Source organism: Globicephala melas, chromosome 9 (genome assembly GCF_963455315.2).
Source record: "Globicephala melas chromosome 9, mGloMel1.2, whole genome shotgun sequence".
NCBI lineage: Eukaryota > Metazoa > Chordata > Mammalia > Artiodactyla > Delphinidae > Globicephala > Globicephala melas.
This window is the reverse complement of record NC_083322.1, coordinates 66944163-66962821: the sequence shown is the minus strand read 5'-3', so window position 1 is coordinate 66962821 and position 18659 is coordinate 66944163. Positions and strand designations below refer to the sequence as shown.

The following is an 18659-nucleotide window of genomic DNA, read 5'->3' as shown; positions in this document are numbered from 1 at the left end:
ATAACCCATGATAATTGAATTTTATTGTTATAGGCTAATAAAATTGAGTTTAAAGTGTATAATGATGAGATAATATTAATGAATGTCAAATTAGCATTGTGTTTAGTTTCTGGAGTAGCATTTGAAGTATTTTATACTTATTACTAAATTTTGAAAAGCTTGTGATTGTTATGTTGTTGCAGTAGTATAAAGTATCCAATAGATGGTACTGTAAAATGCCTAATATTTAAAATAAAATGGTATTGCAGCTAGAGAGTTTAAATGAACAGTTCAAAATTCTGGGGAGAATTAAGACATTTTCCTCTGGATATTAAATTATATTTAAAACCAGATTTTTAAAAATATAGCTTCAGTAATACAGTAGTCCATGTGAAATATTATAAATACTCTCTTAATTCTCAGAAAATGAAAATTGATGTTTACTACAAGATGCAATTTTAAAACTGTTCGTATTATATTAGAAATTTTTTTGTTCTTTTTGTGGTGATTACCATTAGTAAATGTGGTGTTTTAGTTAATGTTAGTCAAATCACAGCATTTTCATCAAGGAACTATAGTTGCATGTCTTTGTTACTGAAGTTCTAAAAGAACTTTTCATGTTCAAAATAAATCAAACCTGTCTGCAGTAATCTCCCTCCTTGCTTAGCAAGAGTGAGTTCATTATTTCTTTCAGTTTTTGGTCTTGCCTAAGACCAATCTAATATCTGAAAGAAACATTACATCATTTTGTAAATATAACATACATTCAGAACGTTTAAGAATATACAACTTTATGGAGTTAAAATTTCTTAAAAAATAAGCAATAATTAGCAATAATTGCCAGATTGGCTGGAGTTTGCTTCTAAAGCATATATTAAAAAGAGTAATTTGTAGACGGTTTCATTTATCTTAGAGCTCATGCAGAATTTCCACTGCATATTTACTTATAAGTATGAATACCAAATTTTGATTACCAGAATAAAGTTTTATAAAACCTACTTCTAAAGCTAAAGATGTCTGAAGAATTATGCAACAACATAGAAAGTTTGAAATTCTCTGTATATCTTACTATACAGAGATGCTACATAGCTTTAAAATTTTTTCTACTGTTTATGATATCGCTCTTGAATAATGCTGAGTATTCCTTTGTATTATGGTTATTTATTAATTTATTCAGTAAAATGTTATTGCATATGACAATATGACAGGTTTAAAGAAACCAAGATAAATAGCTTTTAGGAAGAATGATTTTATGTGAATCAGCAGCTTCCCGTGGGACATGGATCATATGTCCTATGGCTTCCTTATGCATTTACTATTTTTTCCATGTTTTGTGTAATTGGTATGTGTGGTGTGATACCATGCATACTGTTAAAAAGAATATATTCTTAGGTGCATAGGAATCTTCTGCTTAAAGAAAATATGCGATTGAAATAACTTGATCTAGCCTGAGTAATTGAGGCTATTTTCTCAATTAACAACAAAAAAAAGTAGTTAGTGCTTTGGTAAGTCTAGACTTTCCCAACTATCATGTCCTAAGCCAGATCAGAATAAATAGGTCAGACTTGTAATAAAACGGTATGAGATGAACAACTAATTACCTGACTACTTCAAGTAAAAATGACTTTTGTCCACCAAATATGTTCCATTTGATGGTAACAAATTTGTAGGTTCATCAGGGAGTGGTGGGGCCTTTGGAATTTTACCCAGATTCTTTAAGATGTTTGTATTCATTGTGTATTATGTTCTCTTCAAAAACAATGGCACACACTGACTCATTTACTCAGATTTCCTAGCATACTGGATATATGTAACATTACGTGGTAAAGCTCCTACTTGAGCTAAATGGGTTTAAATATAAACTGTGCATGCAGATCTCAAGTGATAGTCTTAATAGATATCAGATACTCTTTATCGCTGCCCTCTTTTATTTCAGTAACATTTTAATTAATTCACACTGATTGAATAAATGTACATTGAGACTTGTTTCCTAATGAGGGCGCATTTAGAGGAAAGGTTTTGCATCATTCTGATATCCTGTGGGTAATTATATTCTAATTATATGGTCGGGGGAAAAGAGTCTATAACTCAGTACTGATATTGTTCGTTGGACCCAATTAATTACATGCACATAATGAAAGTTCATGATAAGGTTGACTGGCAGTCAGTGTAAAATTTTAAGTCAATTGAATCTAAGCCTAATGTGAGTACACAATTGGACTTTAACCTGGTTAGAAAATGCTTTGGTGTGAGATCAGTGGATATTTAGAGGGGCAAAGGATGAGAACAAATCTCGTTATAACTTATTAGTTTTTAAATTCAAAGTCTTTTCCAAGATTGATGAAAATGAAAACTTAGCAGCATAATACTTTAATTCTAAATATTATTTTTAATATTCTTTCATTACCTTCAGTGATTTTTCTGTATTTTAGAAAGCAGTGGTACACTAACGATACAATGGTACATTTCTAGAACAGGTTCGTATATTTGTTGAGAGAAAAAATAGGCATAGCAGGGAGTATTATTGATTCATTTTATGAATGTAAATTCAGTAGGCACTAATCTATTCTATTTGGGTGCTTTTTTATTTCAAACCACCGACTGCATTTGGACTCCTGTGCCCAAAATTCACAAACAATTATATATACACACACATACCCATAAATAGGTAACTCTTAATTATCTATTTGTAAAGTAAGAGTTCTAAAGAATAATATGAAAAAATAATGACATGTATGTTTCATTTTGAAATGCATTTTGGAATTATCTGAATCTGATATTTAAGAATTTTGCAGTACTTCAAACACAAAACTAAAGCCATGGTCTAAATATTGACTCCCGTCTTTCCTTTACTCATTGTTTCCTTTGCTCAGATTTTGGAAGAGACAGTCTGTAAGATTAAGGAGACTGTCTTCCTCCCACCCTCTTCTCTTCTAAGCCTCTCTGCTCCCCCTCTCCTTTTGGTTCATTGCTTTCTGGCTTTGATCTCTTCTCCCCACCCCCTCCCTTTCCTTCCTTCTGTCTCTTCTAATAGCCCTCACATAGATGCTTTCACTAAAAGATAAATCTGTGGGGTCCCTCCTTATTAGCAACAAAAATATTTTCAGATGAAGAAAGTGCCGTCAGTCCTTTCTTGCTGAGCCCTAAGCAGGCAGTGGAAATATTTGGGTTCTACAGTTAATAAAACAATTACCATTTATTGAGAACTTATTAACTAGACATCCTTTTAATTCTAATGGTAGGTATAATTATGATACTCCCTCTACATTTGAAGAGAGTAAGAAACTTAGAGAGATTAAGAAATTTACCTAAAGTCACAGAACCTGCAAGTGTCAGAAGCAATACCTGCCTTACCCTGAATCCCATGTTTTAAACTTATCTTTTATGTTTGTGCTGCCGCCCCCTCCCCCAAAAGAAATTGGTGAGGTATGAAATAAATTTAGGGGATCTATACCTTCAAAAAAGGAATGGGAAGAAAAATAATGAAGTAAAGTAGAGGAGAATAGAAATGAAAAAAGAGAATAATCAGAGAGTGGCACACACTGCGTAAGTGGTCTTTGTGAAATTATTTTACAAGTGTGTAAATATACAAATATTTATTGTGGATCACAGCCAGAAAGAAATTGAAGAACACTTCTGTAACCATATTGCCTTCTGAAAATTTTACGAGACCTAACCAAGTAGGATAACGTTTCTAATGGCTTTATGTCACTAGATAATCAAGTAGGCAAGACAATAACATTATTCTTGCTGATTGCTTTTATATGTAGAAATCTGTGTTTGAAATGATTTTAATATCGCTTTTAAACATATTTTTAACATTTTTATTGAAAACATTTGGCACCACCTAAGTCTCCAAATGTCCGTTGTACTTTGCCTGACGGTTCAAGGTGCTTTCTTTCTGGACAGAGACGTGAATGTTGAGGGAGCTGTTAAGGAGGGAGCTTCACACGCCCTTCTCTTCAGTATCTCCTGAACGAAACTCTGCAAATATGCATAAACAATCACAGTAACAAGAGTAAGAATAGAACATTTTTGTGAGCAGTTATAAGAGTAGTGAAATCATCTCAGTTAAAAATGTTTTTTATCTTTCAATTTATGTTGGTGCAAACTTCAAAATTTGGCTCCAGTGAGAAGTGGTTAGGCAAAGGATGCTGGATAAGATTGCAATATGTGTATTTTCTAAAACAATTTTTTATTGAAGTATAGTTGATTTACAATGCTGTTTTAGTTTCTGGTGTACAGCAAGGTGATTCAATTATATATATATATATATATTCAGTTATATATATATTCATTATATATAATATATATATATATTCAATATATATATTCTTTTTCATATGCTTTTCCCTTATGGTTTATTACAGGATGTTGTTTTTAAGTCCTAAAATGGCATTTTTATTTTTTAATTTTTTTCCATTTTATTATTTTTTTAACATCTTTATTGTAGTATAATTGCTTTACAATGTTGTGTTAGTTTCTGCTGTATAACAAAGTGAATCAGCTATACATACACATATATCCCCATATCTCCTCCCTCTTTCATCTCCCTCCCACTCTCCCTATCCCACCCCTCTAGGTGGTCACAAAGCACCGAGCTGATCTCCTTGTGCCATGCAGCTGCTTCCCACTAGCTATCTATTTTACATTTGGTAGTATATATATGTCAGTATATATACTACTCTCTCACTTCGTCCCAGCTTACCCTTCCCCCTCCCCGTGTCCTCAAGTCCATTCTTTAGGTCTGCGTCTTTATTCCTGTCCTGCCCCTAGGTTCATCAGAACCATGTTTTTTTTTAGATTCCATACATATGTGTTAGCATACGGTATTTGTTTTTCTCTTTCTGACTTACTTTACTCTGTATGACAGACTCTAGGTCCATCCACCTCACTACAAATAACTCAATTTCTTGTCTTTTTATGGCTGAGTAATATTCCATTGTATATATGTGCCACGTCTTCTGTATCCATTCATCTGTTGATGGACACTTAGGTTGCTTCCATGTCCTAACTACTGTAAATAGTGCTGCAATGAACATTGTGGTACATGTCTCTTCTTGAATTATGGTTTTCTCAGGGTATATGCCCAGTAGTGGGATTGCTGGGTCATATGGTAGTTCTATTTTTAGTTTTTTAAGGAACCTCCATACTGTTCTCCATAGTGGCTGTATCAATTTACATTCCCACCAGCAGTGCAAGAGTGTTCCCTTTTCTCCATACCCTCTCCAGCATTTATTGTTTGTAGATTTTTTGATGGTGGCCATTCTGACTGGTGTGAGGTGATAACCTCATTGTAGTTTCGATTTGCATTTCTCTAATGATTAGAGATGTTGAGCATCCTTCCATGTGTTTGTTGGCAGTCTATTACAGGATATTGAATATAGTTCCCTGTGCTATACAATAGGATCTTGCTTTTTATCTGTTCTCTATATAATAGTTTGCATCTACTAGTCCCAAACTCCCAATCCAACCCTCCCCCGCACATATTTATTAGATATGTCCAGGACCAGTTGAAAAGAAAAATAGTTTATGTTTCTTCTAATTGATACACTTGTCATACACTGAAATAACCTTTGATTAAAGATGTTAATAAATGCAATAGTAGTATAAAAATCACTTCTGATCCATTTCTTTTTAAAATTTGTATTGTGTTCAGATGTGTGGGTGTACACACTTAAGGATGTGTGAAATCATAAAAGGTTAAAGAAATTATGAAGCTTCAATGTAAAAATAAAATTCATGGAAACCAAATATGTATTTAGTTTCTATACCTAGAGATGCCCTGGATACATTTTATTATCATGTGTGAGGAAGGAACAGCTTCCCCTCTTAGACTGAGGCAGTGCACCATTTTAGGAAGACAGTTGTTCTTTTCCCAAACCTGCTTTTCTGTCTCTCACTTTTTTTAATGCCAGGGATATCCAGTTATATAAGGAAAAGAAGCTATTTTAAATAGTTTTATTTGGCCAGTTTACGTTTATCATGGCACTGGAGTTATTGTATTCAGCTACTCCATACTGATATCCAAGCCTGTCAGAACCGGTAATACTTTGTGGTTTCTAAATATTTGGAGTGTTCATCAACATTTAAACTAATTTTATTTCCAAATCGCTTAAAAAATGAGACATGGCTAAAAAGAAACTTTTTAAAATAAGTTCTTGTTGAACCCTGCTGTTCTTTTAATAAATGAAGCCTGCAAAGGGAAGCAATAGATTTGGATTCTGCCACTAACTTAATTTTCTTGGCTAGTCATCTAAACTCTCTGATTCTCAGTTTTCCAATCTGGAAAATGGGATTTCTTGTTTTATTGGGAGAATTAAATGAGACCATAAACATGAAAGCAATTTTTAAAAAATATGAACATCCTTATATAGGTAGAAGGTATAATTCTGTTCATTTTTCTTGAAATAACTGATGACCCTTTTAATGTGAGTACTATACTCTTATTATAGTTAAACTAAGTCAAACCTCTAATAATGTCTCCATCAAAGATTTTTTTCTTTGTCCTATGACAATTTGAATTAAATTGTCAATTTAAAATGATTACATGTTAGGAAATATGAAGACAAGAGATATCTCAATACTTAAGAATAATAGGACTTTTAAAAATTCTTGATATTAGGTTAAACTTAATAAGTGCCCTGAAGGCAAATGCATCTTTTAAACTAATTATCTGTACTGTGTATTCTATTTAATATTAAAATGATACTGATTAAATAAAATCAATCACATTCCTCTGTAGTCACACCTCACATTTGATTAAATAAAAAATACACACTTCCTGTATTAATTCTGATTAAAAATACATTACATTTAGAATTACACACGTGATAATTTTCAAAAAACTGAAACATTTACTCTGTTCATCCTAGATATTTAAAAATTATACGTGGTAGAATAAAAAAGAAGTATGTAATTTCTGAATTTGTTTTCTTTCAACTTGCTTCTTTTTCTTTTGCCCAGATGCCGTGGTTTTCTTATTGTAACTCAGGGTTAGGCTACTGATGAGCATGTTAATTTAATGTATACGCTTTGCCTACATATCTTGATTGAAAGTGAGCTCATATATATGTTCTTTTCATCCCCCTTATTCTTGGAATGAATTTCTAGTGTTGCTCTCAGACGGCTGAGGATTACTGGAGAAATTCTCAGAGCTGGTGGCTTTCTCTCTTACATATTTATTACTTCTAGTTCCAGCTGAGACCTTAATTTCGCTTGATCCTGTTACTCATCAGCTGCTTTCCCATTCTCAGAGAAGTAGTGACAAAATCTCTACTATTTTCTTACTTTCTTCATCTTGCTACCTCTCTGCCAATTTCGCTCACTCTCTCTGTAGATAACTCACATCACCACTACTCTGAGAAAAACGAAGGCTGCAAACATGAATATCTGTAAATTACAGATTCTCTATGAAAGTGGTAGCAACATGGCAGCCAGGCTTCAATTTCATCCCATCGTGTTTCTGTGGGGGATGTCTTAAAGTGAGATTTTTATTATCCAACTTGGCACAGTCTTTGCCTTTTCGTGGCATTGGGCCCATTTGTATTACCTTCTTGGCCCCTGTACATTTTTGCACTTGAAACCCCTGTGAATAAAAACTCAGAACTCTTTTTCCATCATTAGACACTCCCTCAAAATGAACAGATTTGGAAAAGGCTAATACCTGACTATATGAACTTCTGCCTCATCTGAAACATTATTTTTTTAAGGAACCCCTTTTATCGTTTATTTTCAAATGGTCCCTCTCTGTCTCTCTCTGCTTCTTTTTCCCAGCAACCTAGATGCTTACCTATATTGCTTTATAAGGTGTTACGGAAAAACCCAAACAAAGTTTTTGGCCAACCCAATACACACACACACACACACACACACACACACACACACACGCGCGCGCACACACACACATATATTTTATTTCGTTGTAGAAACATTTTTGCACTCTTTTAGGAATAAAAGGATGTATAAAAAATTTAGAAAGGGAGATCAGTTTTTCTCCCAAATTTCATTACAAAAATTCTCAAACAAAATACAGTGAATACAGTATATCCTCAACCTATATGAACTAATTATTATTTTTCAATCATTCTTTATATATATATGTATATATATGACTATGTATGCATATATATACATTTTTACAATATACACATAATATATAATAAGTTGGACCTTTTGAAAGTAAATTGCAGGTAGTATGACACAACATCAGCAGGCACATTCTAAGATAAGAACAATTTTCTACATTTACAATAGTGTTATCACACCTGAAAATATTAACTATTCCATAATATCAGTAGTTATTCTGTCTATATCATATGCCCATAATTAGCTCAAAAATATCCTTTATTGATTGATTTATTATTATTTTTTTTTGGTGGTAGTGGTGGGGTAGATAGGAGCTATGCTATTTGAAGTCCTTGCACTGCAATTGGTTGTTAGTCTGAATCATTTGGTAACTATAGCCTTTTCACTTGGCTTTCTATTGACTTGCTCTGTACAGACATATGCACAGTGAGCATTGACGCTTCCCAAGGCAGAAGGCATCTGAGACTCATGCCCTAGAAACTGCCCGATGGGCATCTTCGTTTGATTGCTTGAGAGTCCCTGGTCAATGGGATGGGATAGGATAAGGCACTTAATCTGGATTTGAGGAGATCAAATATTTGTATATTATGATAAAGATGGAAGGGCTACATTCGTGTCTTTAAATGTTTATTTAGGTCTAAGGTTCAACCAAGAAATAAGAAAGAAAGAAGGCTGACAAAATGCTTTGAGCTGGTCCCGACTGAAGCAAACGCAAACATTTTCCCCACCACCCATTCCCCCAGGTGTTATATAGGCTGACTTGGACTCAGAAATCCAGAATATTACTGACATCAGAAGCTTTCAATGAAAGTTCTACCAAACCTGTTGTCAATCCATCTGAGAAACAACAGCAATGGCCCTCATAGGCTTCTCCTGTTAATGGGTTAGTTGACTCGAGTTCATCCTCCCAGACTTCATGATTTTTTTTTTACTAAAAATCTGTTGCTGCAGAATTTTTTACTTGTATTATGGAAATATATTCTTTTTTTTTTTTTTTTTTTGCGGTACGCGGGCCTCTCGCTGCTTTGGCCTCTCCCGTTGTGGAGCACAGGCTCCGGGCGCGCAGGCTCAGCGGCCATGGCTCACGGGCGCAGCGGCTCCGCAGCATGTGGGGTCTTCCCGAACCGGGGCATGAACCTGTGTCCCCTGCATCGGCAGGTGGACTCTTAACTACTGCGCCACCAGGGAAGCCCCTGGAAATATATTCCAAATAGAGTTGTATTCCTGGACGCTTCAGTTTTCTCTAGGGTTGCCCTAGACTTCTTCTCCTTCTGTTCCACTTTTGGGTACATTGGATCCTTCTACTCCATATCTGTACAAGCAGCCATGAAGCCTCACATGCAGCTATTTATTCTTTTGTGTTTTGTTGCCTTCCTGGAGTTCTACTGGGTAAGGCAGTAAACTAATAACTGTGCTCTCAGATCTTTCATTCTCATTTTGGGAGTCTCACACACATAGCTTGGTCCAGGAGAGGAAACTCAAATATACTGACTGCTCTCTTCTTTCTAGAGACACACAATGTCTAAGGACTAGCTTCCCATCCAGCTTTCCTACTCCCCGCAACCAAGGAAAATCTTTATCTAGTATTGAGTGTGATTTATCACCTATTCTTCCAAATTTGTGTTTTATGTTATAAAGTCCCACAGGACACAGGCTTTTGGAATTTGGTAACCTTTTCTCTGTTTCTTGCCAGAAAAAAACTTTCCCAATGTGACTTAGAAAAGGAAGGGTGGTGGGTAATTGAAGACATGCTGTCATGAAGACTGGTTTTAGTGTATTTAACCTAATCTTTTAATAATTACTCTCAAGTAAAATTTGGCTACTTATTTAATTATCTTTTTATTTTTTACTGCTATTAATGGAATATATATTTTTTATCTCCAGAGTATCACAAAATAAAATCAGCACCATAAGCTGTCAAAAGACACTGAGTATTTGTAGAAAGGGTTGAAAGTTGGACTAGAAAGTGAAATGGTGGGCTGTGTAAATGGGCAACTTAAAAAATTAGTAAGAATGGTTTATGAAGGATAATGGAACTTGGAGATGAGTTCTCATCCCAAAATATGAATGTAATACATCAGTATTATTGTAGAGAGGTCTGTGAAGCTGGCCAAAGATTAGTCTACTTTAAGTATATGAAATTGTATTTTGGATAAGTAATTCTACAGTCTAATCCCCTCTGCATTAGAATGTTCCTCATTTCATGAAAAGATTTTGGTTTATTAATGGAAGTAAGCAGAAAAATTATGACAAGGAAATGTATTTGTAATGTATTCATTTATTTCACACGTGTGTAGTGATATAAGAACCTTCATTGGTACTTGTTTTCAGTATGACTTTTTTTGTTCAGCTTTAATATGAGCTTCTCTTTTTTCAGCAGACTCTGCCCACTTCAGGAGTTTCAGTCCCTGAGGTGCGTAAGCAAAGGTTTTCACACTTGCAATTATAGGTCATTTATACATCTCGTATTGTTATAAAGAACATTTGGGGCTGTATCAGTGACATACTAAAATTAATTTGTAGGCTTTATTTTTTCTCATATTTTGATATTTGAAATTGGGATCTTTGTATTTTCATGTGTGATAGACTTGCAGCCTTTATAATCAACATTTGTGACAAGCATTAGGGAAACAAGAAGATAAATGGCACAAAGTATGCAGGAAAAAATAAAGGTTACTTTGCAGAGTTTTGACCAGTGTATAAGAATAGCATTATTCCTATCTGTCACATTTAAACCTTGCAGAAAACCCAAACAGTTCACTCCTCTAAGCCATTAAAATGTAGCTTTTTTCAATGATAGAAAATTGAGAAACTCTTGCTCACTTTGAAGTCCTCATCACTTTTAAAAGAGTAGGTCTACATTAATCACTTAGCATATGACATTGCATAGAAAGTCAATGGAATAAAATATAGTCACAAAGTAAATGACTTTGATTTTGAAAATAAATGTAGGCATTGCCGCAACATTTATTTTCAGTAAAGTGTTAACTTTACCTTTTAATTAATTAAGCAAAGCCTCCACATTGTTCTGTGACAATATCCCATTCAATTGCTGTTATCTCTAAAGGATATCCTCAGGTGGTATTCTTTCACCTAAATTTATAATTTGCATCTGCTTGCTTAGAAAATATTACTTGTAATATCTGAATACTATATGAGTATGATTTATTTAGAGGATAACATAATTGCACAAAAATGTAATAACCTCTCTTCCCCCGAAACGTTTTCTAATCAGTGTAGACTGCCTCATTAAAATTTTTTAAAATTTCATTTTGTAACCATAGATATACTTACAAATATACTAGGAGCTATGCTTGAAATATAATGTTTCTACTCTAAGAGAGATGTTAAACTTTTTATATTCTTTAAGTCAGTTGATACCATCATTATCATAATTATTATAAAGTAGACGTTAAATTACACACTCAGGTGACAAAGGTATTAGGAAAGTTTATTATTTAGCCTAATTATTTAAGTGTCAGAGAATTAACTTTATATGTTAAGATCCTTGAGTTTATTTTTACCCCTATCATAGCTCATCAAATGATGAACTGAGAGATTTAAAGTTTTCTCTTTAGACTTGTTAATCTCAAAATATCTCCCACTTTTAGTTAAATAATTTGTATTATTATAGATTGAATAAAGAGACCAAAACTGCTGTTTTCAAAACATGCTTTTTTTATTTGTCAAGAAAAACTCTTTGTCTGCTGTAAAGTTTTTAAAAGTCTTCCTGTACTGTTTTTTGTTTGTTTGCTTGTTTTGTTTTGTTTTGGCAAGCTGTATTGGTTTACATTAACTTAAACTTTCTACCGTGTCTGAAATCATTATATAAGCTTTTTTCAACTACGTTGTTCCAAAAATTTCTTTAAGCACATGTATAGATATATACATGAGTGACTGTGTGAATACACACACACACACGAAGCCTTATATACCACCATCAAGAACAATTGCTTTTTGGTTAATTGAACATGTGGTTAAAGTGTATGTAGGGGAACTTATAGAAAAAATGTGTATATACCTTAAACATTTTACTTAAAATATGTAAACGTATATTCATTGGCTAAACTTTTCACATAGGATCAAGGGCTTTTCTATGTGGATACATCTATTATTTGGAAATGGCATATACCCTTTCTCGCATATAGCACAGCCTTAACACCCTTGATAAGTTTCAATTATCAATTGTTTTAAAGTATAACAAAAGCATTCCTTATTTTGTGAAAAAATATTTGTTTATTAATGAAAGTAATTGCTTTCAATTACTTTCAATTGTTTTAAAGTATAAGAAAAACTCACAGGCATCTGCAAAGCAATTTGAGTGTAAAAAAAAAAATCTGTTTCTATTATTAATTCTCAAATCTTTTAGTCATTGTGTCCAGCCCAACTTAACTGCTCTTCCTACACACACACACACAGACACACACACAGACACACACACACACAATCTTGTTTTATTGTGCCTTTCCAAAGGATGCAAGTAATTTTTCATGGAAATAACTTATTTTACATTCAAAACTCAATAGTTTGAGTGCTAATTAAATTCCACAGTACCAATAATAAAATAAATTCTACTTAGAACTTGAATAAACAGATTGGGGACTACATAGAAATCACTAGGTTAAGCATTTAACTCAACTGGCAGAAAGAGATGATGAGTATGAATATACAAGAGAGCTACCTCTTGGCTTTTAAGCTTCGGCTTATGGTGGCCATCAATTATTATAGTTTACAAAGGGAATGGAGAGTGAGTAAGGTTGAGGTCCATACACTCATACAGAATTTTACAATGACCCAACCATATGCTAGTAGACACAGCCCAAACAAATGATTTAGACATGGACCTTCCCATTCCTAAATTTCATTTCTTCCAATCAGGATTTCTTGAACAGAAATCTTGTAAGTGGTTCACACTCAGTATGAAATTATCCTAGGAGAGAATATGCACATCATGTGCGATGTATGAAAACCAGGGCTGTGGATCAAGATATAAATTATACCTTCAGGCTGAGTTGGTGAGTAGTACCTGCAAGTACGTTAAGACTAGGATTGACTCTGTCTAGTTTGTTGTCTTCTATCCTGCTGCAAAAGACTCAGATTGGGCTTCCCTGGTGGTGCAGTGGTTGAGAGTCCACCTGCTGATGCAGGGGACACGGGTTCGTGCCCTGGTCCGGGAAGATCCCACATGTTGTGGAGCGGCTGGGCCCGTGAGCCATGGCCGCTGAGCCTGCGCGTCCGGAGCCTGTGCTCCGCAACGGGAGAAGCCACAACAGTGAGAGGCCTGCGTACCGCAAAAACAAAAACAAACAAAAACAAACAAACAAACAAAAAAGACTCAGATTATCACAACAATTATCCCAAGTTATGGTGACATAGTGGACAAACAAATAAAATACTATAAAGTAAATAAAGTACTTCTTCACAACACCTATCTTTACTATAATCCAAGCAGTGTACCTGTGTTAAACTTAATGATAAAACATACCAATTTTTTTATATTTTAAAAATTACTGCCATTTACTGAGTGCCTAATTTATGCTGGTACCTTCATTGACATTTTCTCAATTTGTCATCACATGAACCCTCCCATTTTATAGATTAATTAAATGATGGCTTAGAGATAGTAAATAACATGCCCAAGTCTTTACAGAGACAGAGCTAGAATTCGGCCTCCAAGCCCATATTTTTGTCTCTGCCCAAAGTAATTTTTGTTTTTGTTTTTGAATAAGTACTTATTTAACTGATTAAAAAGAAATGGAAATCTTTATATCATTTATTATAGTTATGTTTAAAACTTTATAAAAGTATTTCTAAAAACCAAGACTGCTACTCAGCCATGTCTCGCTGCAACTTCTAAGGATTTCTAGTAGATTTAAAGCCTTTGCCATTTTTGAAATGAATTAATGTTTCTCAGCAGGAAAATGTTCAAATCCCATAATAAGGTTATGATAATTAAAGGTGCAACTGTCATTAAGTTGGTTTCTTGGAGCTCATAACTTGTAGAAGCCCAGATGAACATGGTAACACTCCTGCTTCAGGAAGATCTTTTATATTGTGAATATCCATGTGTTCCTCAGGTTAAAATTCTAGGGTTCCTGGGAAATTCTTGGGGCCTAGATCCAGTGGCTGAATGGGCTAAGTCTCCATTTGGGCACACGGTGCAGTAGCAGAGAAAGCAAGTTCCAGGGTTCCAGTAAAGGGTGCTCTTGGCAGCCAAGCACCGCCTACCCCCACCCTTTGTGGCTTTGTACCAATAGCGGTGCTTTGCTGCTGCCTGTCTCTCATGCTGAGGTTGGACAAAAAGAAGAAAACCCTGTGCTTGAGGTAATCATCACTTGCTGCTTGTCGTTTGTGAGTGATCGATAACTGCAGGCTTAAGTATTGTGGTAAGCATCGCTTTTGTGAAAGCAGTTTTCAACAACTTACAAATACTCTACTTCTGAGAATCAGCATGATATCGAAAAAGACTTATTTTAGAGCACATATTTAAAGTGACGTCTTTTTATTTCATTTATTTCATCTTTCTGTTTCCTGTGACTGGCCTTTCAGCTTTTCTTCTCTGTTCATTATGATGATTATTCTTTTGGAATTCTAATACAATATATTCCCCAGTTAAGATCTGTTGCTCTACTTGTAGTCTAAGGATCACAGAACATTGAATTCTATATTTTAAACGTCTGCATAGCAAACACAAATGGTTGATATTTGAAAATGCTGAAATATCAATAACTGTATTTTATATTTTGTTGTTACATGTTCTATATTCTTTCATGATTTTTTTGTTAGAGTACCCCTTTTCAGTGTTTGAATAATTTCTGTTGATTAAAGCAATCATTTTCCAACTCTTTATTTATTTTTTTTTTTGCGGTACGTGGGCCTCTCCCGTTGGGGAGCACAGGCTCCGGACGCGCAGGCTCAGCGGCCATGGCTCACGGGCCCAGCCGCTCCGCGGCATGTGGGATCTTCCCGGACCGGGGCACGAACCCGTGTCCCCTGCATCGGCAGGCGGACTCTCAACCACTGCGCCACCAGGGAAGCCCACTCTTTATATTTGGGATAATTTATCTAGCAGAATAAAATTTGCCTTAATTATAACAAAGTAATTTATTTTGTGATTTAGAGCCCAAAAACTTAAAAAAAAAAAAAAAAAGAACTGATGGTGAAGTGATAAGCACTGCCCCTATTATTAGAGAGCAATTTTATCCTGAATAAAGGTGCAGAATAATGCTGGTGAGCTCTTCCTGAAACTTTTCAGTAACTTCAACATAGGAAGTGACTTTCTTAAATATCATCATAGAACTCAGTCAGTCAGGGTGAATTAACCCCGCGAAGAGGCCAGTGAAATTTTTGTGAACATCAGATTTTTCAAAGATGCAATTACTTCAGCCTTCCTGTCCCTCATATAAAAGAGGAAAGAAGTAAAGATTTTTCTTAGTGGAAATAGGAAAAAGTATCCAACTACCCTCCTGTTAGCTTATGCTGCTTAAGTGGAATACAGTGAATAGTTCAGAGAGACTTCCATACAATTTGGAAATAAACCTAAAACAAATGAGTATAATAAAAAGAAAACCATGGGAAAAATGAAATGATTATGAGTCTCTCCTGTTTTTAAAGTGTCAGCCTCGATTAATTCCACAAATTCTACCCACTAAGCATATTTCCCTCAAAGAAACCACTTGCTTTTCTTGATTGTGTGTGTGTGTGTGTTTAAACAAATGTAAGTTTTAGTATTATCCAGATTATATAATAAAATTCACCTGCCAATGGGTAGACTGAAGATTTTTTTATTAACTTGTTATATACCTCTTATGAGTCTAGATTTCAGAAAGAAAATCTTATCAATTGAAAACACAATTTAGAGTTTTAAAATTTCTTTTTATATTTCAGTTGCTACAGTTGCTACTAGAAAGCATTAGTTTAGTTTAATCCACAATTTATTCAGAGGGGTGACTCCCTGGAGAGACATGAAACCACTTAATCAACTGCTAACTGTTAGCTGGAGATTCTCACCACACAAGATTCTCCCTAGCTATATGCATAGCTAAGAATAAAATAATATTAATAGACAATTTGGTAACTCTTTACAGACATATACTTACATGTCTTAAATTTCCAGAATTACATTTATAAATAGTCTGGTCACAAATACCAAGTTCCAATGTGGCTAAAATTTTATTTTAGTTCTTATAACCTAAGCATTTAGGAATTAAATACTAAATAATAATTGTTGGATTACATGGCAGAATATAAGACATATAAGATAAGTTATAACTTTCACAATATAGATTTTTATAGAACATTGTTTCCATGTTTTATTTACCTGCATGCTAGAACCTGGAAAAAAATTATTCCCATACCCACCAACAGTGTTACATGCTTGCACTCAGCACAAGCTGCTGTGGATTTTCTAATATAAACATTGAGCTTTACTTATTTAAACATATGCCTGTTGTAACTAGTGGATTTTTTCATATATATGTATTTGGAAATATAACAAGCATTTTGCATAATGGTGACATTGATGAGCACCCTAATGGAAGAACCATACCTATTTTACATAATTCACAATAACTTTCATTTATTGAGCACATCCACTAATATAGGCACAATATTAGAACTTTATACATTTTCTGTCAAGCCATACACAACTTTGAGAAATAGGTATTACTAACTCCATTTTGAATAAGAGTACGTTCTCTAAGTCTACGTAGTATTTAAGTAGCAGAGATGGGATTCCACTTGGGATGTCTGATTCCAAACCTCATCCTATAATTCACTCATTTATGCATTATACCCTTAACTATCTATGGACAAAATGTTATTTGCAAGCTTAGAAAAAAATGATCTGTTTTTTAAAATATCAATATTTTTGCCAGAAATTATGCTTATATGAAAGTACATCATTTTCCAAAGAATTTGAATTTCAGGAATCCTATTACACCATCCATTTTCAGCCACACAAAAAATATATTCAGTATTTTTGCACCATGAAATTGCAAGGACTATAAAAGGACTACACTGATTAGCATTTATTTTGGTCTGAGACGTTTTCTGTTCCATCTGGCCCTAATATATTTAAAAAGAGCTTTACTTTTAAAATATTTCCACTTAAAATATTTTCCTAAATTACAGTAATTGAAAAGTAATCGACAAGATATATGTAAATATAGGAACAGAAATGTATATATATCTGAATAAGTGATAGGAAATACGTGGCACTCAAACTTTTAAGCACACATGGCAGACATTGCTAATTGATCAGGACAGTTTTTCACAACAAACCTAGACATGCCCCAGGAGTCCTTCTCAACACAATATTTCAGGCACTTTAAATTTTTTGATTTTTTAGTGTTAAGATTAATTTATTTCCGCATTCATTTATGGGGATTTTATCAGGCACTGATCTAGGATCTGATGTGAAACAGTGCGCGCGCACACACACACACAGGAATAGAGTAGCCTGTCTTACATATGACCAGGAGCAAGAACAGTCCAGCAGAGTTCAGAGTGGTTGCAAGATCCCTGTTTTAAGAGCACAAATGTTGTGATCAAGAAACAAAGGTGACGTAGTTGTAGCTGGAGTGGAGTAAAAAGGGATAAGTGTGGCTGTTATATAGAAAATTGACTGTAGGGAGACAGAAGATGGACGCTGATTGGTCCATTAAGGTGATGGCTGCGATAATTAAGGCAAATAACGGGTGCTTAAACCATGTGATGATGCATGTGGTGAATAATCGTCCAGTTTGGGATTTATTTTTAAGGTGGGTAGGCAAGTCTTCATTATCAAAGTGAAATTGAAAGCCTTGGTTTTAAATGAAGTTACCTAGGGAGTGAGTATAGATTGTGGAGATGAGCGGTCCAAGGGAGAGGTCAAGTGTTAAACGTTACAGATTATAAAGCTGGAGGAGAAATCAACAAAAAAGACTATGAGGGAGCAGTTAGTCAAGTAAGAGGAGAGCTAAGAGAAAGAAGTGTCCCGGAACCCAGTTGAGGCATGTTTTCTAGAGGGTAGATGTCAATTCTGTCAAACTGTGTTTAAAAATTGAGAAGGTAAAGACTGACCAACAGGTGAGGCGCAAATGAGCAGGTCATTGGTGATTTTAATAAAAGCTGATTTAGTGGATTAATGGTGATAAAAGTTTATTGGGTTGTGTTGAAAAGAGTGAAAAGAGAGGAAATAGAAACAGGAAGAATACCACTATAAAAAAATTTTCTATTATGGTGAACGTAGCAATTAGCTGGGATGGAATGTGTGTTTTAAGTTATGTGCCATTCTTGATAATCAATAGTAGCTTAAGGGTCCATCATGTATTCATTTTCAATATTGCATGTATTTATAAGCATTATTTTCAGTGCTCAGTACCAAATCCTTTACATTACAATCCTGTATTATTATCTGCACCATTGTTTTTGAAAATGATTAGCTTTAGTGTTCTTTAATAATTTTTAACAGAGTCATAATTGGGTACGTAGGGATAATACAGTTTGGTTTTCTTTCACATCCTTTCTTTAACTGATATTTTGATCATACATCTATCATATATTTTGAGCCAGTAGAAAACAGTAGCTTTCATATTATTCACTAGAAACTC

The 18659-nt window shown here is 34.3% G+C and overlaps 1 protein-coding gene across 17 annotated transcripts in view; it reads left to right on the top strand.

Moving 5' to 3' along the window:
* DGKB (diacylglycerol kinase beta) overlaps positions 1-18659 on the top strand; it is a 901775-nt gene that overhangs the window by 432860 nt on the left and 450256 nt on the right. For 11 of the 17 annotated variants that reach the window (XR_009565105.1, XM_060304680.1, XM_060304683.1 and 8 more), the window contains one exon: positions 10445-10480. The exons of 3 other annotated variants lie outside the window; for them this stretch is intronic. Coding sequence is in view for 13 of the 14 variants with exons in the window: in XM_060304680.1 (XP_060160663.1) it covers positions 10445-10480 (36 nt within the window). In the remaining variant the exon portion in view is untranslated. The remainder of the gene's footprint in view (positions 1-10444; positions 10481-18659) is intronic. 3 more of the 17 variants (XM_060304689.1, XM_030857152.2, XM_060304684.1) reach the window with 1 other exon arrangement.